Here is a 24,291-nt window from a genome sequence, read left to right as displayed (position 1 = left end):
TGTGTGTGTGTGTGTGTGTGTGTAGTAGTAGTAGTATATAGGCTGCTCGATAAAAGCGAGGCTGCAATCCGTCCGTGCATTTATCATCCTATTACGGCGACAAATCTGACTCCCAATACATGAGAGCTAAAATGAATCACCGACGTGAAGCCGTCAATAAAGTCATTTGTGTAAATGGTGTCTCTGAGGGCCCCGGCTATTATTCAAGCAGCTTTATCAGCACCTTGGAAATGACGTGGCTTGTAACGCCGGGCCCCTGCTTCACTTTGATTAAGGGCCCTGCCAGGGACCAGTGACAGCGCTTTTCACTGGGCTTTTATTCAGCCCTCTGTCGGTGATGAACACCGGCCTGATCGGGCGGAATGAAGACTAATTAAAAGCAATAAATTATCTTTTGCAGGCCCTCTCAAGCAGCCCCTCTTTGCAGCAGCAGATAAGAGCAGACTGAGCGCTCATTTGCGCACAAAAGGCGCTGCGGCTAACAGCATAGTGATACTGTCCTAATTGGAATTTAATTAAGTAGCCACGGCTTGCGACTCCGGCCTGTGGGATAAAGATTTCATTGCGTTAAACATCAACACGTCCGCACTTTCATGCTATTATGATTATTATTAATAATGTTATTATTCCAAATGGCCAATTAGAGAGTGAAAGCAAGTTTCTTTTAATAGGCTAATATTTACTGTTTTCACTGCTTCTCTATCACTAAACCTTTTAGTAGCTTTTTTTTCATGTGTAAGTTGTTCATAAAACAATAGTACAATTAGTGGAAAAACAATGTTTGAAAAAGAAGAGGATTTCGCCGGAAAATAAGCTAAAAATTGAGTTTTTGTCTGAGGAAAATGTAGTTCTTAAAATGGAACTGATTTAAATTGTAAATATAATGTATCAAAATGGTTAAAAAGTTGATATCATAACATATGTTTACAAAAATGGGCAATTAGTGGGTGTAAGTTGAGTCTTTTTGAAAAGATGCCTTCAAAAGAACATGCTGGCAGCTAGCTTGTTGTTTTGGTGTTTGATGCTCGCTAATGTGTGCGCGTGTGTTTGTGTGTGTGCACGTGCATCTCAAGCGAGCGAGTCAGTGCACCAGGGCCCCGGATGAGCGCGCGTGCCCCACACTCGGTTGAATCCTTCTCTCTGATTGGACGAAACGCCTTGTTGACAGGGACGGTCTGACAATACGATTGGTCCATCGCACGCGCTTACGTACCCTCGAGCTGCGGGCTGGGCGTAAGAGGCAGACCGGAACCGGAGAAGGACGATAACGGTTTGAGAGAGAGTCCACGCTCATATTGTGCTACCGCGGGTTCAGAACGCCGAGCTATGCCAGGAAAACTATAAAGTGAAGCCATGTTGTCGCTGCTGTGATGTTTTAAACTATTTCCTATTTATTCGCTTCACTCGGGCTCGTACGGTTTGATTGGTTTTACATGCGGCGCGATTAAATTGGATAACAGAAGGGGCGGGAGAGCAACAAGTGGAGTGTGTCGCGGAGAGGCCGACATTCGCCACCAGCCATGGAAGAGCACAAGGAGCCCAACGGCGGCCGGGACTCGACCGAGGACGAGAGCCTGTCACCGAACCTTCCATCCCCTCCCATCATTATCCCCCACCAGGCTGTCCAGCAGACTCACAGAACCACAAACTTTTTCATCGACAACATCCTGCGACCGGACTTCGGCTGCAAAAAGGAGCCGAGCTACCGCGAGAGGAACCAGACGGCGGGCAGAGAAAACGTTAACCCGCTGGCCGCGGCGAGGCCGCACGCCGGCAGCCTGTGCTTGGACTCGAACTGCAGCAGCGACAGCGCCTCGTCGTCGCCGTCCTCCTCGTCGTCGTCTTCATCGCCCTCGTCCAAGCAGGCGAAGCAAGTGGAACCGGCGAGCAACGGCACGGGCAGATATGCTGACAGCCCCGCCGCCATTGTGGTTATGAACGGCAGCAATGGAGCGTCGCCGCCCGCCGCCAAGGACCAGCAGATGCTGTGGCCCGCCTGGGTGTACTGTACGCGATACTCGGACCGGCCCTCATCTGGTAAGGCGCTAACAGCTCCCTAGTGGCATCGCTTTTTCTTATTAAGTATTTATAATAAATCCATTGGATTTTAAACTGCATGAAAATACTCACACACCATCTGGAAATATTTCAGTAATCAATCTTAAAATGCTTCATTTCCAATAAGCTCTGATCCATAATTTATTCAGAATACAGCATGCATTTGATTAAATTACAATCTGCTAGACATTTATGATCATTTAAATAAAATTGCTGCACAAACACTATGATTGTTAATGTAATTGTGCATGCTGCAGTATTGTAGCGTTATTATATTACAGTGCTGTCCACGGTAATTAGATTTAAATATTTTGTACGTAACGGATTTATTTTATTTTATTAAATGACTGCTTTGTTGTAAATTAAGCTGATATGATTCTAGTATCAATACAATAATAACTAGACATGTGTTTCTAATTGTGAGTCTTGGTTATATTATATTATTAGTCATTTGCATACTAATTATGATAAGATATATAATAGCGTGTTCATTTAACGTGATTGTGGTTTCATTTTCATAATTGCATGAGACGTCTTTTCTTTTGGTTTTCCAAAGAGGGATAATAATTTCTCGTGCTCATTTTTATTCATAGCCTGAGGCTGATGTCTAAAAATACTCCTGCACATTTATGTCATTAATAGGCTGCATTAAAGTGCGTGCCATATCACAATAGTGCAGCGGGCTGTTATATAAGAGGCAAATTGGTGTTTTTATTTTTGCAAAGAGAGTTTTCATGCCGGTTTGAGCGGAGCCTTTTGCTCAATGATGCGTCCTCATCGGCTCCTCGCTCGCTTCGGCGCTTCCTTTCCGGGTGACACGTAGACATTTACGTTTTCGTGCCATTGTTGTTTCCACACCAGGGCCGAGGACACGCAAACTGAAGAAGAAGAAGAGCAGCAAAGAAGACAAGCGGCCCAGGACGGCGTTCACGGCCGAGCAGCTGCAGAGACTGAAAGCCGAGTTCCAGGCCAACCGCTACATCACGGAGCAGCGGAGACAGTCGCTGGCCCAGGAACTCAACCTCAACGAGTCCCAGATCAAAATCTGGTTCCAGAACAAGCGGGCCAAGATCAAAAAGGCAACGGGCTACAAGAACGGCCTGGCGCTGCAGCTCATGGCCCAAGGACTGTACAACCACTCCACCACCACCGTGCAGGAGGACAAGGACGACAGCGAGTAGACACTCTTATTTAAAACACATTACTCCCCTATGGACATCGTTGCTATTAAAATTTATATATAGCCGCTGCAGTTATCATGTCGTAAACCGTATATTTCATTCATTTCCGGTATGCCCCGCCACCACCACCACCACCAATCATCACCATCTCTCATTCAGTGGTTGTTTTTGAAGATGCCACAATGTGCTCCTCCATGGTTCCTTCACACATCGCAGACTCAGCAAAGCCAAAGATTTTCATATGTTCACATGTATAAAAATGAAAATGTAAAATTAAAAAAAAAGGACCAGAGAAGAGAGCGAGGTGGACTATTCTTTTGGTTCCTCTTTTCTTTCGGTTCATTCGGCGTATAGGAGTTGATGTGGTCTGGCGCAATGTTTGCGGACAAAGCCAAAATAATGCAGCCTGTTATTTATTGTGCGCGTTTCGAAAAGGGCTGGAAAATTACCGACGTGACGGAACCAATGAGAAGAACCATGACAGTTGCCATGCAGCAACATAGTGTATACACACACACACACACACACACACACGGCTCCTAAGCGCATACAGTACAGTACAGTAGGTGGAATTAAAATAACTTCTAAATTTGTACACATGCAACTATTACTAGAAAGTGCACCATATTTATGACACGAGTTCTCTCTTTCCTGTCACACACACACACACACACACACACACACACACACAGTAAAAACAAATAATACAACTCACCTGCTTGCTGGTCACGTGACCTGAATTAGAAGAAAATGAGTGTTTTTAAGTGGGAAATAATATTAAATACAAGTTGACATTTTTGAGGTTTTTGCTGATCTTTTATTTGTTTTCGCGTCCATGATACATTTAAGAGTCAGCATCAATTTTATTTCAAATGAAATGAAAATACCACCAAAAATACACACTGCACAGACTGCGCTGTGTAATATTGGAATTATCTGTGCGTATTATCTGTGCGTATATAAGTGATTGTGCGTATGAGATGTAATTAAGAGCTAACAAGCCTGCAGAAGTCTGCATGCATGCAGTTCACGGCCCTGCGCGTTTCAGGCGCCTTTAATTATTTCAAGCGCGCCACCACATCACTTTGTGTTGACTTGTGCCTATGGAGCAGCAATTGAATAAGACCTGTGAACTGTGTTTGTAATTGATTTCAGTAATGGGGCTCGCTGCTAGTTTATATGCAGGTTATTCCACGGCTTTTAAAACATAATTGATATTTCATCTTTTGCTGGTGAATCAGTGGGTCACAGTCATTATGGGTACACCTGTACAATCTGGTCACATCCAATACAAGAGATCTTGTTAAGAAAATATCATAACGTTAATAGAATAATTTTTAATTGCAACTTTTGGCTTCTTTTTTTAAATCAATTTACCAATGTTTAGATGCAGGTTATTCACGGCTTAAAAAATGGTAATAGGACCAATACAATAATAATATCCTGTATTTAGAAATAATCTCTAAAAATATTGCTGAAAATGTTTAGTTACCATTTTTTAGTAATTATCATTTTATTCAATATTTTTAATGTTTTCAGTAGTAACACGTTTAAAGTGTTAATCATTGTGTTTTTTGTTAGCAGTGTGTTGAACTGCAATGCAATATATTCAAACCCTAAAGACTCCAATCCCATCCATGAAGAAATAATCAGTGAAAATGTTCCCACATAGCTCTTGTATGGGATCTTGCAATAGTGCAGGTGTACCTATAACACAGTGGTCCATCATTTAGGTTTTACACCAGTACACTATGTGCATTTTTTCCCTGCAGGATGAAGTCACATTTTAGTGAGACTCATTTAAAAGCTTCCCTGATGGGGGGTACAACAGAATATTTTAATGTCAAATCACTAAAATGTCCAAAATGAATATTCATGACTCTGTTTACCAGTGAATTGAGCTGAAGCCCTCTCCAATGTGTCAATTTTTAGGAATGAATTCAGAGGTTTGTGATGAGAAAAAACACACACACACAAACACACACAAACACAGGCCTTAATGTGCCTCTAAATTCAGTCTGGCCATCTGGCCTGCATGTGTGAACGGAGGTGAAAAGGCTCTTCACGGTCAGCCAAGCCCACAGCTCCAACACTATAATGATAGTCTAATTCCCTGCTGTGAATGCGGAAGCGGATCTTATGACAGTGTATTTAAAATTCATACAATTATGAAACAGCAAGAAGACCCCCTCTATCCCACCTTGTCATTTAGGGAAGCCAAGGGTTTATCTGTAAAACAAAGAAAAGCCAGGGATCGTTTGCATAGTTAGCATAGTCTGCCTTGCAGGCACAATATGGATTTAATTTATATGCAAATGAAAGCAATAAAAAGGAGAATACACACTGGAAATCTCTTATGTTTAAAGAGGGACAGAGTTTGGATTCGGAGCAGGTAGCATCAATGACACAAGTGAGCTCAGCCAATGAGGTCAATGCTGATGTTATATAATGTGCAAAAGAACACACACACATTGCACAGGCACTTTAAAGCACACTCTCTTGGCGTTGTGAGGAAAACTAGTTTGGAAAAATTACACTCATAAGTCTGGACATGCAAGGGTCTGGAACACACACACACACAAACATGCACACACAAACACACACTCTTAGTGTCAGACGTGCACAGTGACCTTTTCAGACTCCATCACTAATCACACACACATCAGTATTTCCATATTATTAGACTGGAAATTTTAACGGCGGTACTATTAATACCCAAATCAGATGCACTTTTACATAGTGAGGCACACACACACACACGCACAAGTATGTGATGTGACTAACATGGGCTCCACCTTGACATGCTACAGCATGCAAACTGCTCAAGCATCGGGGACAACATACTGTAGGATGGGGTGTCCAAACTTTTTCCAGCGAGGGCTGCAAACAAAACAGTTGAGGGTTATGGGCGCCACTTGGATACAGTTTGGGCTTTTAAAGACACTCAAATTAAAACCAATTTGGTCAGTTCTATGCCAAGCTAAACAGATCATCTTCCTTGTGTTATAGGTGATAATGCAAATGAGTGTCTAGTGTCTAATAATGTGTCTCTTTAATGATTTATACATTTTGAATTTACACTAAAAGATCTAGTTTGGACCCCTGTGCTGTAGGATTTTTTGAAATGGTAATGCACTGTCAGATTATTAGGAGAGGAACCAAATCTGTTTTGGATCAGCATCCAGAAAGTTCAGTCTACATCATTAAAATGCTTGGTGTTGGTTTCATTTAACAGCTGTAATAGTTTCTTGTCAATGTGGAGACTATAGTATTTTTAGTAACAACAACAATACAGTAATCATGATAATAATATTGATAATGGTAATTCCGACATCAATCCAAATTGGGTCTCAACCAGAATTTTATTTGGAGGTACCCCATGAAAAAAATAACATTGGGTACCCAGTTAGCTATGCTCACGTCATCTTTAAGACATAACTGACCTAGTAAAAGCTATTTAGTTTACAATTTAGAAAATAAATGGTTATAATAAATAATTAAAAAAAAACAACTTAAAAGGCAGCAGCTGTATCATTACACCACCAGGGACTGACAAGTGAATGGGTGTCCGATCACCCTTGTGTTTTTTCTTTCCTGCCTGGGGCTAACTTGGTGCTCATCCTTTCCCTGCAAATACGTCCCCTCGCGCAAAATTGGGCCCCCCATAGTTCTGCGTGTAAGGAGGTGTGGCCCTGGTCTTCTATACCACTTCCTCATTAAGGTCCTGTATGAGCTGGAGTCTATCTCAGCTGACATCGGGTGAGAGGTGCATGGGGTACACCACGTGTAAACAAACAACCATTCGCACCTATTGTTAATAATAATAAATACAATTTTAGTTTTAAGAAAACAAAAATTGAGGAATGTGCCTGAGGTCAGAAAATATCAGGAGCGAAATGTAAATGTTTTCACGCTATTGTTAACAAATTTAAATTATTTGCAGAAGAAAAAAATATCATATAATATAATATTTATTCTGCTTTATTCTTAGGAGATGACACAGGTTATTTTCCTGTATCATTTCCTTATATGGCTATTTAATTAAGAGTATTTTTAAACTAGCAAAATATGCTGTGAAGTATGTGAGTGTGTGTGTGTGTATGTGTGTATGTGTGTATGTGAGGCCAGCATGCTAGCCTGCTTTTGTGTGTGTGTATGTGTGTGTTTGTCAACTATTTCCTAAACACATATTTTCCACATTTAGTTCTCACTGTGGGCAACTTTGCTTCGGACTTATTATGAGCTGTCAAGGCCATATTGGATGCACACACACGCACACACACAACACACACACACACACAGACAGACAAAGGGTGGCATAGAGAGAGAACCTCCCACAATGCAGCTGGGTGGCAGCCGTGATCTCAGTGAGCTAAATCCAGATTACATGGCGGATTCAGGCAGCGCCACTTGTTTACTTTGCCCTTCAGGGGGTGATTGGGTTGTGGGGGGGGGGGGGGGGGGGGGGGGTGCGTCACTTACATGTTTAAAATTCTACCATTGGTTTCTGAGTGAAGAAGAATCCCATTTTACCTCCGAGTTTGAGGTCGCTTCTTTGTGTGCCGTCTCCACACAGCTGCATCAAAATGACGGCTGGTAAATAAAAGTGTTCTGCATTGGAATGACATAAATCAAAGGCAGCGCTTTGTTCCTGTGCACCGACTCTTGTTTTGGGAAGAAGACACAGATTCTCCAACATAAAGCATAGCGTGTCACAGAGGAGGCGACGCACTTTAGGCGAGTTATTCTGGTCTGATTAAAAAGGAAGCGTCAGGAAATGAGAGTGCATCTCCAGCCGCAGCTTTGCTGGCAGACACGCAGACTTTGTGTTGGCACGTTCATCAGCACGAAGAGTTGGACTGCAAAGTGACATGAACTTGCAGACGGACAAAGAGAGCTCGTGTGGCCTAATGGCGGTTGTCTTTTCTGCAAATGTGGGACGGGCTTGATTGTCGTACACACAAACATGCACACTCAGGGAGATACACGGTGAGAACAAAGGCGAGGACACCTGGGATTCCGTGTTCTATGGGTGGTCACATGCACCACAGCCTCCTTCTTCATGCCTTCCACATGTGGAAGCACTTCATCATCGCTCTCCTTGTATATGTGTGTGTGCATGTGTGAACCACTTCAGGAGGAGAACAAGGCTTGAGAAGAAGATGCACCATGATAAGATGGACTTAGCACCATGTTTTCAAATTTGAATTTTGTACTTTATGTGTGGTATTGATATAAATACATATAAAAAGGAAGATTTACTAGCCCTGCCTGACCACTGTCTCGCCCTCTTCTCAGGCTTAAAAAGAAGACTTGTGGAACTCGCCCATCTTGTCCTTCCCATCCTTCCCCTGCATCGTCTCTCATCGCGGCGGGCCCGAGTTGGCGGGAGGCGATGCGGGAAAGCGATTAGTCATATTCAATTTACATACGGCTGTCATAGGCTCCTCCAGGCTGAGCGCTGATGTCATGTGTGCGTGGGGCCCTCTGAGGCCGCCCGCCATATGGGAAGAAAACCTTCCCCTAGTGCAGGGGGCTGGCTGTTGGGGGGGGGGGGGGGGCACATCAGTCCTGTGCTGATGTGATGATGAATGTGCCACTTTTGTCTTTAAGCGTGCATGCTTGACTTGTGATTCCCAAAAAAAAAAAAAAAACCCAATAAGTAATTATTTACCAGTAATTAATTTGCAGGGCAACCACAGGTAAAGTCATCAGGTAAACGTACGACTAAAACGATAAAAACCTGACATCGTAGCTGTACCACTCATGCTGCGTAATGAATAACAGATCACTGAAATGAAGATAAAATGGCTGCACACTCTCACAAGTGCATGTGTTCACAAACACCCCCCACCCCCCCTCCCTCACCCACATATGTATATATCTACCCAGACAGACAGACACGTAAAGCTTTAGTCGGTATGTCACAGACCACACATGACGCCAGCTGTGTGATAAAACAGTTATTCACGCTCTTGCGTTCTGGAGCAAAGTTGCTCTTCAGCAGAGGTTTGCAATAATCTTCTCTCATGCGCCCCCCAGGGGACGGAAACGTTTTCATCCCTCACATGAATTGGAATACTACTGAGGACCTGATTATATTGATTTATTCGTACAAACCACTGCATGAGTTGCTGGCACCAGCATTCTGTATACGATTGATTATCAAAACTAATGAATGAAATTGAAATTGATAACATCTGCAACAACTTTAAGCAATTTCCAAATTGAGTTGAGTTAACCTGAGAAGTACTGCCGTACAGTACAGTGCCCTGAACTTATGGTCCTTTTGTCTGAGGGTGACATGATGACATGAGCCTCTCCTGGGCTCCCCCTACAGGTGTCAAGTGTAATTGACGTTGCTAACACAGCAGACCAATCAACTTATAAATTGATTTTCTGTATGATTCTTTGATTCGTCCAAGTAAAAATAGCTGAAATTGAGGCTTCCTGCCTACCGTGGATTGGATCTTGGCGCCTGCCAGTTTCTGTTTGTGAGCATGTTGCCAATAATATAATGTTGCTGAAACATTTATTACACACTAATAAGCCAGTGTAATGTCTTTAATGTAAGTTTGATGTCATTATTCTAGGTAATCAGACAGCAAAATACACAGAGCAAAATTGCAGTACCTTCGTCAACCTGAAGGAGTGAGGTTGTGTGAGCCGGAAGGTGAATGTCACTGCTGTGCTTTCATAGAGAGGAAAAGCCTTGTTGTTTTTGTTTAGAGCAGCAAGCCAAAAGCATGAAATATATTTGTATGTGTTGCTGAATGAATGAATGTAGGCTCACCAGAAGGTGATCAGACTTTTACAACAAAGTATCTGACCTTTCCTGGAGCAGAATAAGGTGCATATCCCATGTTTGGTGCTCTTGAGTAAATCCAAGGGGTCAATTTAGATAAGGCTTTTGAATTTTTTTTTCTCTCCTGAAAATTATTTTCTTGCAGATGACGTTTGATGATTATTGGACTGCACACCAGGAACAATCTTCATGTGGGGCGAGGATGTTTCAACGCACAGCCAATGAGATCAGACTGTCGGCCTATTTCACTTTGTAATAAATTGCTGACTCAAAATAATTTTTGTTTCACTCCCATTTTGAAGCTCTACAGAAAATGTCTTAAAGATCCAACAGCGCAAAATGTCAATTCTTGCAAGGTTTATATTCTTCATTGTTATTTTAATTAGTGATATCTTGTTGGAACCTGGTGTACCCCGCCTCTTGCCTGAAGACAGCTGGGATAGGCTCCAGCACGCCTGCGACCCTCGCGAGGATAAGCGGTAGAAAATGAATGAATGAATCTTTTTGGAAGCTTGAGCATGTCTTGAGTAAAAAAAAAAAACCCTGCCAAAGAACAATTGCAGTCGGGAATCCCAGGTTGCCATGGCAACAATTTAGCTGATCATTTTATTAAAGGAGAACAGTGCAGAAAAGATATGAAGGTCAAATGATTGCACATTTATTCTACAGTGCCACATTGCCTATTTACAAATGCAATGGTTGAATAAAATAGGGTGTTTTTTGTATAAATAGATGTCTACCAGATGCTTGTCATGATATCACATGATCTCTGTGGATTTCCGAGGGCACCAAAAGGCAAAATGGACAACTGGCTCTTGACCCGCTGAGGAGTTCACAGCCATTAGTAAGCTAATATTTTTCTAAGGAAGAGAGTGAAGGTGGAGGACCGGCTTGTGATTTTGCCCCTTTGCTTTCTAATGCAATCATTATTTATATTTATGGGAAAAACTAAACAAAACATGCTTAGTAATACTCATCATAAAAAGAATACAGTGCAGGTGTTTGCTGTTTGTGCTCAGGAGTGATGCTCAACACCTGCAGGCTGCCTGTGACCAATCCCCGGGTTCAAAGTTCAACCATGCTATGTGAAAGGTGCTCCAGAGGCTGTAAAACACAAAAGTCTTCACACGTTTCACAGTGTCCGTCATTTGAAAGAAACACTTCTCATAAGCCTTCTATAAGCGACGACTGAGCATGTTTTGCTTCTGCTTGCCTGAAAATCCTCAGGAGCAGATGGGTGCAAGGCAAAAAAAAAAAAAAAACATCACAGAGCAAAGCGGGGCACATGAGGGAGCTGATGTCCTGTACTTCCTGTCAAACTGTGGAGACGAAGTACAGATGTTTGCAGACAGACGACGGGTCGTCTCAAACAGCTGTTGTGGGAGCCCGTCTGTGTGGGTGCATGAATGACCTGCGCTGCCATGCTGGAAGATGCCAGACATTTGAACTGAAAACACTAAGGAAATGGAAATATTCCACTTAAAGCATGCACCAATGCCCAATAAGATGATAGTGGTCTCGTGAGGAATTGGTAAGTCCAAGGAGGTCTTTTTGAAATCTCTGAGAGAGGAACAGCACTCCAGTGTTATGGCAGAGTGTAGTTAAAGGGCAGTTGGACACCATGGATTTTGAAATGCAAAAAATGCGTGTTGGCCGGTGGATGGGTGTTCAGAGGTTTGTGTTCCACGCTTGCAAGCATGTGTGCATTTTTTTGCAACACAGGAATGCACAAATTCAGACTTCATTCAGAGCAGTGACATTGCGCCATGAGGATGGACTGAATAAGCATCTTACTGTGAGGCATGTTGCTTTTGATTGGATAATAATATGCTTTTGATAGAATAATAATACATGAAGATAAAAAAAAACCCTTCTATTAATTTGATTTCCACTTTTCTTTGCATCAGCTCAAAAGTAGCAGCTCTTCCCACAAGCATGCTGCATGGTCGAAACACAAAACCAAACTTCACTCGTCAACACTTCAAACTTGGCAAAGGTGTGCACTCTGCTGAGAGACATTAAAATACACATACACACACACATACACATACACACTACCCTTTGTAATATCAGTTAGACAATGGACTGCATCCATGCAAATAGCTAAACAATATGACTGCAACACATATAGCCACAGGTCGATGCGGCGCTCATTATGGCAGCAGGCTGATGGTAATTAACCGCTAATGTGTGTAGAACAAAGCTCCTAGTGGACTCACGCTAAAGCGAGGTACTCCCAGAGGAAATACATACATTGCTTGGACTGTTTATTTGCTTCACTTGCTTCACAACGGCACCAAAACAGAATTGGAGAGACATTAAGCAGATTAATTATTATGAGCTTTGCCTTGTAGGCAATGACTGCTTGATTATATGGAAGGAAAGAATGGAATACCAGCACAGCAGCTAAATGAGAGTACATGACGCCTGAAGACAGAACCTCTAGAATTACAGTGAAGTTTTACAACGATCTCACTTCAATGGACTTGGACCCAAAGACAGCTGGGATAGGCTCCAGCATACGCAGCATAGTAAATGGATGGATGTTCTCAAAGTGTGTGAGGCATATTGAGGGTTTAAAGCTGGATTGTGTCATGAGTGAACAATGGCAATTGAAGAGAGAATGGGGAGAGTTCTGAAAGTGAATATAAGAATTAAGATCAGTCACTGTTATTGTAAATGTTGACCTGAAATTGGTGGAGAGTGTCATCATCAAGCATCAATACTGCAGGACATTTGTTGGTGCCACAGGAATGTAACCCCTGCAAAAAGCAGGGTTCTTCTGTAAAAAGTATCTGTATCAGCCTGGGTATCTGCAACACTGGCTCTGTATTTGCATGGTATCAGAGCGATACCAAAGTTTGCAGTATCACCCAGGCCTAGCATTTGCCTGCCATTAGCAAAAAACTCATACTGTATATGCAATACATACATTATACTGGACCGTATATTGTGGTTTATTATCTATATGGTATATTATCTATAGGAAAGAATACAAACCAGCTGATTGAGTTAGATTGTTGACCAAGATTAGCGATTAATTATCTGACAACCAATGCTAAATAAATACAAGCAGTTGATGTCTGCTAAATACAAGGATGAAGAGTCTTGAACTAGTCATGATGTGCTATATATATCACTATATTGACACTTTATCATTGTCATTGTATGGTCATATCACCTCGTACTTTGGTACGTGGTGCATTATTAAAAAAAAAATGAAAAAAACAAAAAAAACAAACTGTATTATGGAAAGCAGGATGTGAACAAATGTAACAGTTACTGATTGTAAAAGTAATCTGATGCATGTTCAAATGAAATAAAACCATTACCATTACCAATATGTACAGTCTATAAATTACCATGTACGGTAATCACAGTTAAAAAAGCAGGAAGTGAACAAATGTAACAGTTACTGATTATAAAAGTACCAGATGGAGGGGTAGGATTTAATAAGCTTTGCTTCTTCCTACTCCTTTTGGACATGTGGAACTGTGAACTGATTATGTGATGCACTTAATTGTAATCTGATGCATGTTCAAATGAAATAATAAAACCATTACCATTACCATCAAAAGAAAAAGGAAAAGAAAGACTTGAGGTTATTCTGCTCCGTGCAAGTGATGGAAGTCTGAGACTCTACAGGCTCTGCAGACTCTCATGGGCGTTCTTTATATCAGTGTGTTTTTGGTCTTTTATGCCCTCATATTCGTGTGCGCGCACATGCCGGTGTGTGTCCCTCCATGCGTGTGTTCGGCAACGCCATGGGGATCCATCTGTGTCAGGTTAACCCTCTGGGAGCCTCTCCCAGCAGGTAGCCCTGGAGAGTCTAAATCATCTGGATGGCCAGAAGCGTGAAATCCTTCCAGGCCCAGACAGATGTCTTTCTGTTCAGCCCGACTCAGCCTTCGGCGACCTCACAGACCCTCAATGCAGACAACACTCCCAAAATGCAGACCAGACCGTGGCGGGACAGGCTCGAGTTAATTCACAGTCCAGAAAAACCACCCAGAATCTCACCTTCAGAAGCCTTTAGGGAGAACGGTACAAATCTCCCAGTTTAAGTGAGAGTTTAGATCAGACAATGTGCACATTTAGGTTTGGATCAGTGATCTGGCAAAACAGACATGCATCTTCATCTTCAGGACACCAGACGACCTATTTGTATGACGTGGCTGTCTTTCCAGAAGCGAACATAAAACTTTCGATGGCTTCCTGTTCGCTTCCTCTCCACTGGAGGCCTCCAACACCAGCTGATTGAGGTGGTGTTATGTTCTTGGCCGGAGCGGCTGAGCCGTGGGCCTAATGGCTTCCAGCTGGGACTGTGTGTCTGCATTAAGTCCTCAAGTGGAAAAGTGGCTGCAAAGTCAAACCACCTGGTGAGGCCGAGCCACTGAGGAGGTGTGAGGTGGCGGCGGACGAGATGAATACTGTTTTCAGCTATCACTTGCCTGGCGACTGGTTATGATGAGTCCTGAAACACGGACTAATTCATATGACCCAACCGGGCGCATCAGTGGCTCTTGTGTGAGCGCTGAGCATTTCGACACACAGAGCCTGACAACAAGCAAACCAATTTTGGCACCTGTGACCGCTGCAGCTGACAGCTGTAATTTCATTGGCCCAATACTGCAACCTTGTCACAAGTGTCGCTAACAGACAAGAGTGAATAATTCTCTTACAAGAAGCACAAGAGTACAAATGGCAACCAACTCCCGGATTTCACGTTTGTCCAAGGAGAGATCACAGCAGCTAATAGATTCTGGCACAAGCATGCAGTGGTTGTCACATTAACGGTGTGCATGTTAATGGCTGCCGTTAAACGGGACAGCCAACATGAAGCACCTTCCGATGACTTGAAGAAATAGCAACCTACATTCCACTCGGGAATTTCCTTTCTGTATGAACATGGACTTAACCAAGAAGCTAAGCTAATAACCTCCATTCTGCAAGATTTTCTACGGCACCCCCCTCCATTGGCAATTTACATTTGCTTACAAAGGAATAAAAAAATAAGTAATAACGGTAAATAAATGAACGAATATGCAAGGAGGTCAATCAATGTGTTCCATTTTAAAACTTCATGGTAATAACTGCTTTTCATGAAATTACCGTATTTTAAGTCTATATATATATAGCATATAGCTTATAGACTTATAGTCTATAAGTCATACTTTTTTTCATAGGTTGGCTGTTCCTGTGACTTATACTCCAGAGCGACTAATAAATGAAAAAACTGTTTATGTTACATAAACACTGGACACCTTTTCTGTTCATGTTTATTTTTTGTGTAGCTGAATAACCATTGTGTTAGCATATCTTACTTGCCCTCCAAGAGGATGTAATGTTTGTTTTGGTAAGTAGTTTGTAAAATAAATTACCTGCAAAAAATGCGACTTATACTCCAGTGCGACTTATGTATGTTTTTTTTTTTACCTAATTATGCATTTTTAGCATTGTGTGACTTATACTCCAGAAAATACGGTATATTCAAGGTGACCCCCCCCCCAATATTAACAGGCCACTTAGCACCTGCCTATATTGCCTAAAGGGCTAGCCGGCTGGCTCTGAGCTTGCCCCAGAGTATCTAATTGAAACCAGTCCTACTAAAATAATCTTAACATTTAAAATAAGTTATTATAAGGCCTTGGTGAAATTTCTTCTTCCTGAACTTAGCTCAGCAGGTTTCAATTATTTGTATTTAACTCAAGCTGCTGCTGCCTCCCCTCAAGTCATGCACACTTTGCAAACTGCTGAGCAAGACCAACGTTGCAAATATTGTAGAAGCAATTTGACTTTCATTCGCTGAAGCTGTCAGGCTGCGTACTGTCATTTTTGCAGCTGAAATGATCTCAAATGATATTTTGCAAAATCTGCAGGAGAACCGGGGTGTCGCTCAGTTGATGTTACTTCACGTGATCAGTGTGTGAATCGGTTTATCCAGGTAAGATGAGCTCTTCTCATATGGAGCACTGTTTAAAACTCTCATTCCAGCATCAGATATGTTATTTTAGCAATATGTTGATGACCGCATGTAACTTGAATGTCACATCATAAAGTACAGACTTCCACCTCTGGTTCATGGACAGTGTCATAGTGACAGTTGTATTTTGAGTATAATATCTCCTATCTAGACCTCACAGCTACAGTTATATCCCACCCTCAGCCATCTCTGTGTGGAGTTTGTATGTTCTCCCTGTGCATGCGTGGGTTTTCTCCGGGTACTCCGGTTTCCTCCCACATTCCAAAAACATGCTAGGTTAATTGGCCACTCCAAATTTTCCATAGGTATGAATGTGAGTGTGAATGGTTGTTTGTCTATATGTGCCCTATGATTGGCTGGCAACCAGTCCAGGGTGTAAAGACAGCTGGGATAGGCTCCAGCACCCCCCGCGACCCTCGTGAGGACAAGCAGTAAAAAATTAATGAATGAATAAATCTATCTCTTATCTACTTTATGATTGCTGTAAAGAAGTGCAGTCAAACAATATAATAGTGGCAGCAACGTACACAATGTAACTGGTTTTGTACGATTTGGATTCCAAAGAAAAAATATTGGCAAATTTTGCCCTGATTTACGTACATTGTCTCGGTCAGTAGTTCCCAAAGTGGGGTACATCAATTGCCATGCGGGGTACGTGAATTAAAATTAAAAACAATTAGCACCTAACACGCAAACTATGAGTGCGCCTGAAAACCTCACAGTTAATTAACATAATAAGGTTTATGTTTTTTAAGCGTGCAGTAGTATTTTTTTTGGCATAATTTGGTTGATGTGATTTCCTATGGGTAAAATCACTTTGGTTTAAAAAAAAGGGATAATTTTATAATAGTAAGGATCAAATATTACGAGAATAGTTTTAATGTTACGAGAAAAAAAAATCATGAATTAAAAAAAAATTGTTGTAATATGAGATACTACTGGAAAATAAACACAAATTTTAAATTCTATTTACACTGAATACCGTTCTTTTGTAAAATCAACAACAACAAACCTGAATATGTTCTGCCAACACATGAGTAAATGTCTTACACCAGCAGCACGTACCCACTCCCTCTGGTGTTATCAGGTGCCGTGAGCGGCCGCGTCACACTGCATCCATCACAGCTCGTCTCTGCCAGCCCACACCTCAGTCTCACGCTGGAAAATGGCGCACGGTGAGGTTGATGAACTGGCAAAAGATATTTATGGGGATCCTTGGAAATGACCAGGCAGATCCCAGGCGGATGACGCGGACCCCTGGGTATAAGGCCGCTTCATTTTTTTTTTTTTTCCACTGCAGAACTTAACATGCTACACTCCCCGGTTCAGAGGCGGATGACAACAAGGAAGTTACAGAGAAGTTTATGGACTAAAGTTGCAGTAAAAACTGCATCTCGTCAAACCAGAATGAGACATTTTCTTGTTGTCTTGCTACGTTAAGTAGTAAAAAAGTCTCATTTGAAAGTTCCAGAAGGAGACGAACATACTGACGTGCCCCAATATTTGATGTGAGGAGCAAAAATAGTGACAGTGGTAAAGCCAGTGGGATTTGGGTTATGGATCTTTTTCTTTTGAATTTGAGTTTCCCTCTTCATAAAATAAGATGGAAAGACTCGGGGACAGGGGGAGACAATCGCTTTAACCCATCTGGCATCCGTATGCTCTTGTTTTGTGGTGACTTCAGAGATAGAAGATGAGCATTGAAGAGCAATAAAGAAGATTTTTTAAAAATCTGGTTTTAATTACTTTGAGAACAAATTCATCAATGGCTGTAGAATGCTTGTCTCTAAGCTAAAAAATCCATGGGAAATGAGGCGTACAGTGGGAAGTACTATCTATTCCAGACGGATTGTTACCCAGTTAAAATAAGTAATTGTGTTTTGTTGAGGTTGCTAAATACTCTCAATCTAAAGGATTGCATGAGCATAATTGAAACCAGACTTTTAAGATGTTGAAGTTTCAATCAAACAAAACAACAAAATGTGTTTGTGGTATAAAGCTAGTGTCACTAAAGTGTGCAGAAAAACGTTTTGAGTGGAACCTCACTCTGTGTATTCTGCTGAGGTCCCAACAACCATAATGGCAGTGTTTGTCAATTATTATGCAGCACCAAAAATTAATCGAACTAAAAAAAGGGATGGCAACACGATTAAATCATTCAGTATGGTGCTGAATATGCAAATTCCAAAAGCTGCTGATTAAACTTCCTCACGGATGATTGGGTTTTTGATGAAAAAATTTGCCTTGGTTCTCATACACCGTCTTGGTTATTGTACAATATTGCATTTAACAAACTTAGGCACGGTTAATTTTGTGGTATTTTTTATTCAACGTCTTGGATCACAACCCCAGCGCCAATACACAATACTAAGGCAGTGGTTCTTAACTGGTTTGGCTGTGGGCAACAATGTTACCCCTTAACTGGTTCAATCCCAACCATTTTTCAGAAAACAAACCCCTTCAGTAATGGCAATTTTACCATGATTTTGACATATTTTTCAAGGCAGCCAGAATATTGTGTTCTATGGCTATTGTTACGTCCTGTAGTTTGTTGGACGCTTTGTGTGTGTGTGTTTTTTCCTCGCTCCCCCCTTTTTCTCTGCAGAGTGGTGACACACCTGGAAGGTGCATCCCAGGTGTGCCTGATTGCCAATCAGGTGGAGCTGGCATATAGGAGGCAGGCAGCAAGCAGTGCGCCTTGTTTCTCTCTCTCTTGTGCTGCTTTCCTGGAAGTGTTGCTGTGTGCTCAGTACATTTTGTGTTTTCTGTTGCTCCTGGAATTAAATACTTTATTTACATTGACCCTTGCCCGATATTTTCTTTCTACACTTTTGTCACGCCCCATTTTTGCCATAGACACCTTTGGCATGTAACACTATATACAGTAAACATCAGAAAAAAAAATTTCAACCTTTTTTCCATTCTTTAGTAAGTATCAGTCAGTAGGTTTCAGGGAAATAACAGTTCCCGACTAAAAAAGGGACCAAAGATTTTTCTACCTACACACTCCCTGCTGAGTTCTTATGAAATGCACTTCTGCCACATTGTGGCCGTTTTTTATGGCTTAAAATTGCTCTGAAGTGAAATGCATTAGTGGAGAGTTGCATCATCACATCTTATGTGATGACATAAATATGTGTAAATTCATTGTTGGGATCAGGTGTTCAGGTTGCTAAAAACGTATAAATACCTCTTCGGTGTTGAATGGATTAATGGAAAAAGGCGACCCTAATTGGGCGTTTTGAGTTTGAGGTATTGCATGTGAACACGTGGCGGCGTAACAAGCTGATAGACAGTGATTTTTAAATCAATAAACAAATTAATGCAGTTGTAAAATTGTGTTTTTATCATCTTCGGCTTTTATCTAAAATTAAATCTTTTATCTTTGCGATATTTTGAGCGAGTCATGTAATTTCTTCACGTCTGGACTACTGTAATGCACTTTACTCTGGAATTAGCCAAAAGTCTCTGTCCTGCTTACAGTTAGTTCAGAACTCTGCGGCACGGCTTTTAACAGGAACCAAAAAGGGGGGCACATCACCCCAATTCTGGCCTTCCTGCATTGGTTGCCTGTTCGCTTTAGGATTGATTTTAAGATTTTATTGTTTGTTTTTAAGGCGTTGAATAGGCTGGCCCCCAAATACATCTCGGACCTCATCCAAATTTACTCTCCAGCGCGGTCACTGAGGTCCGAGGGCCAGCTCCAACTTGTGGTGCCCAAGACAAGACTTAAGACCAGAGGCCTTTTCTGTGGTTGGCCCCAAGCTATGGAACTCCCCTCCCAAGTAAAAAAGGCCCCCAAAATCGAAAGCTTTAAGTCTCGTCTTAAAACCCACTTTTATTCTCTGGCTTTTAAGTGAGTCGTATGGTCCTGTGTCTTTTAGTTCTTTCTTTTATTTTTCATTCATCCATTCATTTTCTACCGCTTTTTCCTCACGAGGGTCGCAGGGGTGCTGGAGCCTATCCCAGCTGTCTTCAAATGAGAGGCGGGGTACACCCTGGACTGGTCGCCAGCCAATCACAGGGCACATATAGACAAACAACCATTCACACTCACATTCATACCTATGGACAATTTGGAGTCGCCAATTAACCTAGCATGTTTTTGGAATGTGGGAGGAAACCGGAGTACCCGGAGAAAACCCACGCATGCACGGGGAGAACAAACTCCACACAGAGATGGCCGAGGGTGGAATTGAACCCTGGTCTCCTAGCTGTGAGGTCTGTGCGCTAACCACCCTTCTTTTATTTTAATTGGTTTTATTTTTTTAGACTTTTATTGCTTTGCTTCTTGTTTTTAATATTTTAATATCTATTTTACTATTTTATTTCTTATTTGATCTTTTAGTTTTGGATTAAATTCATTCATTCATTTTCTACCACTTTTCCTCACGAGGGTCGCGGGGGGCTGGAGCCTATCCCAGCTGTCTTCGGGCAAGAGGCGGGGTACACCCTTTAAAATTTAATTTCTACCTATTTATTGTATTTTATTTTTTCTTCTTATTTTACTAGTCGGTGCAGCACTTTGGAAACTCTACTTATAAAATATGCTATATAAATAAAGTGGATTGGATTGGATTGATAGCACAGACAAGAATACAAGTCCCTCCTTTCTCTCCTCGGCCCCTTCTTTGTTCCTCGCCATCATGATTGTGGGATTGCGCTGAGAGACAAGTGGTCACATGAACGCTATTGTGTGTAAATGTTATTCCTTCCATTTGTTGCTGTTCCAACACAATCTTTCAACATTCACACATAAGTGCTTGGAATGTGTATTGTCTACAAAGAAGACTTTTCACACAAGTGCTCCTCCTCAGTACAAGACATCCGTGCTTCTTTCATGCTGCAATTTTCCGACCTGTCCACAGCTTGAAGGACAAGCAAAGAACTGCTCAAACACTTGATAGAAACATGGCCTCTCTTCTGTCTAAACACACTCACGTTCTGATTGATGCGCCTGAAGCGGGCCGGTTTCACCTCCGCATGTGATTATGAGAGCCATTTATTTGTTCAGCTCTAATTGTTGAAGCCGCTGTCAGCGAGGCGCGAGAGCACAGCTGCGGCAAGGTGACAAGTTGGCGTGGAATCAGGAGGATTGGATACCGGTTCTTGAGCTGGAGTTCAGAGTAGATTGAAAAATTGCACGGCCTGGACGCTTGAGTGTCAGATGATGTGCGATAAAGGCAATCCGCACCTGTCAGCCAGTGCGGCGAGCTAATTGTAATGTATAGTTTGATCATGACTTTTAGCCAACGCCATCTTCTCCCCCTCGTGTACCGAATCTCTCTCTCACACACACACAGCAGAGGTTGTCCACATGTCTTACAGTCATGCACAGATTGACACACACAATTGCACACACATGCAATCATGCTCCTTCGGCTCAATTTGAAGGCACACGAGGGTCAAGGACTTCTCCTAAGCAGAAACTTTTGACAACGGGAACGTCTTTATCCCTTGTCATGAAAACAATCAGTAAATTATTTGGATTAAAAGGGAAGGAACATTCACATCTGGGAGCTGCTGAGTTGTCTTCTTGCGTGCAACTTCTTTTCTCTCCGCAGGCATGAGAAAATAATAAGTCGAGAGCTGAATTTGTGTCAGCGCGGCGTAGGAAAATAAGATATCATGTCTTGCTGTCGGTTTGATGTCAGGCTCTCAGAGTCGTACCCGAATGCCTCACCCCGTCGAGGCCGCTAGAGTGCGGGGTGTTCGGGGGGGGGGGGGGGGGGGGCGGTTCAGCCAGAGTTCATGTCTACAGCCACTAACCAGCTCCCTCATCAACAACTTCAACTTGCTGCTACTCTGTTCGGATCCAAGCGCAGACCTTCACTCCACGTGTCAGCGGAACGGCGATACTTTCCAACAATAGAACTGCTCACTTATACATGGATGTTATGGAAATGATTCCTCTGCGTGTTTTGTGGTTAAGTACAGCTGCTGGTATTTTCAGAAGTGAGGATTATTGGATGGAGGGAATGCAGGCCGGCTTCCTCCTCGGTAGCGTGCTGCAGGAAGGTGACAGGAATTTCTGTGAGGAGGTCTTGTTACGGTGATGGTCGTGGTTTAATGTTATTTTAAACATACAAGTTAGACTGGAATACATCACATATTACAATTCACATTACCACATGTCCAACAGGAGTAGGAAGAAGTAAGGCTTATTTAATCCTACCCCACAGAAATTGCTAACAAAAAAGGATTTTATAAAAGGACATCCTGAATACACATTATGAAATAACACAGTAAATATAGCTATAATTAAATAATCACAATAAATGCTTTAATTTGACACCTCTAAATATAACGTTGATTTCTGTTTTTGGTACTAAATGTATCCAGTAACTGTTAATAATAATAATAATAATACATTTTATTTGTATAGCGCTTTTCAAAATACTCAAAGACACTTTACAGAAAATGGAGTTGAATAAAAACAAGTAAACAGAGTAAAATATACGTTAAAATACAACATTGATTTGTTTATACACAATTAAAACATGAATAAAAGCGGGGCGGGGCACAGCATTCAGGAATAAAAAGTTAGACATTAAAAACAGATTTAAAGAGGTGGGGTTTTAGTTGTTTTTTGAAACTGTGAAGGTCAGGGCAAGCACGGAGTGAATGGGGCAAAGCGTTCCAGAGGGTGGGGGGCAGCGATGGAGAAGGTTCTGTCTTACAGAGCTTGGTCATACAGGGGAGTGCCAGGAGTTTGGAGTCTGAGGAGCGAAGGAGACGCGGGGGATTGTGTGGATGGAGGAGGTCTGTGAGATATGGGGGCGGGGGGGGGGGGGTCAGATCATGGAGGGCTTTGTAGGTTATGAGAAGAACTTTGATAGTTAATAGTAATCTTAATAGTAAAAGACGGAAAAAGGTAACTGGATATGCCAGGCCAAGCTCCGCCAAGTCAAAGAATATTCCAGAAAGAGGCAGGTCTCTCCCTCTGAATTTAGCACTTGGATTAATATCATAGGTACAGGAAACATTAAGAAGAGTTTAAATACAAAATGGCTGAGCCATTTGTTAAAAATTTTCTGCTGAGTAAGAAAAATACTAAAAGAAAGACTGAGCCAGCTTGTGTCGATGATGTTCCACTTCAGTCCTGTCCTGTAGTAACGTAATAAAACTGCCAAGAAACTAGCGGAGAAGAAGTCAAGTCTCCTGTGATCTCCGGATCAGAGTGTTCACAAGCCATCCATCTACTTTCTACCTCACTTTGTTCATTGTCAACACTGGCTCACTTCTCTTTTCCATTCACAGGCTGCTGTGTGTTCCACAGCAGCTTTAATGTACTTAATATAATACGGAATTCTACATAAATAAATGCACATCTGGAAACAAAGAGGACGGTGACAAGTAGCATCTGCAAAAACATCTTTCTATTCTGGTCTGTTTACTGTAACTCTCACTCAACACTGGATCTAAATTCTTCATCGTTCTCCGGCAAATCCAAAATGTAATCGAATGCTTGTCACAGTTTACATGCCGTCACAATCCAAATAATCTTTCAACGCTCCAACAGATTTGCCTTACTTGGAATTCCGTCTTGATTCACAGGATGCTCATATCTGTCAATGAGGCATCCCAGGCTGAGAACTTCTTTTGCAGCGAGCCACTGTGAGAACTCTTCTATCTGGTGAACCACGTCATGACCTTTTTCCAATACACTGGATTTATCCCGCTTTAAAGCAATCCTGGACCTCTCATCATCTTTCCCCACAGTACATACATCATTGGGGGATGGGGAGGAGGGGGGGCATCCCTTGCCTTGTGCTGTATATGCTCAGATAGATGTGCCATGTTACGTGTCAGATTAGAGAAGCCGAGAGCCTGCGCTGACATCTGCATTTGGGATAAGCTGATGTGCGGCATCTCATGTTTAGGTGCAAACAAACTCGGGTGATTGCCGATGTGGCCAGGCATACATTTACGGTGCTCAAGTGAGTGTATAAATCTGGAACTTTTATAATTGAAAATAAAGAGTAATATATATAAGATATTAATCAAGGTGTTTGACATTCTGTAGTACAGCAGCAGAGAAGTTCCACTCAGACGAGGAGACGAGCACAATTCAATCCAGGTTGCCTTAATTGAAACTCTCTCCCCCAGCTCCCTGATTAATTTATACCCTGGCTGTGCTCTAAATTGACCCATCCAGCCGCGAGGTATACAAGTAGCCACGCTAATATGTCATTAGAATCCCGTTGCGATCGTGGCCCCAATATTTCACACAACGCGATATGAGAGACTGTTGGGCGTCTCCT

The 24,291-nt window shown here is 42.1% G+C and overlaps 1 protein-coding gene across 1 annotated transcript; it reads left to right on the top strand.

Moving 5' to 3' along the window:
* Positions 1–1,253: 1,253 nt before the first annotated feature.
* On the top strand, positions 1,254–3,901 carry en1b (engrailed homeobox 1b). The gene is made up of 2 exons (XM_058051699.2): positions 1,254–2,037; positions 2,920–3,901. The coding sequence occupies exons 1-2, from the start codon at positions 1,521–1,523 to the stop codon at positions 3,237–3,239; spliced, it is 837 nt and encodes a 278-aa protein (XP_057907682.2). The 5' UTR covers positions 1,254–1,520; the 3' UTR covers positions 3,240–3,901.
* Positions 3,902–24,291: the final 20,390 nt, after the last annotated feature.

The sequence above is a fragment of the Doryrhamphus excisus genome, linkage group LG15 (genome assembly GCF_037039965.1).
Source record: "Doryrhamphus excisus strain RoL-2023G ecotype Guam linkage group LG15, RoL_Dexc_Guam_v1.1, whole genome shotgun sequence".
NCBI lineage: Eukaryota > Metazoa > Chordata > Actinopteri > Syngnathiformes > Syngnathidae > Doryrhamphus > Doryrhamphus excisus.
The sequence above is the reverse complement of the archived record's forward strand: the minus strand, read 5'-3'. Positions and strand labels throughout refer to the sequence as shown.

Excerpts from the sequence above, each read along its gene's own strand:
- en1b (XM_058051699.2), top strand. The coding sequence starts at position 1,521 with ATGGAAGAGCACAAGGAGCCCAACGGCGGCCGGGACTCGACCGAGGAC. Across the intron at positions 2,038-2,919 it reads CTCGGACCGGCCCTCATCTG|GGCCGAGGACACGCAAACTG; the intron begins GTAAGGCGCTAA and ends TTTCCACACCAG.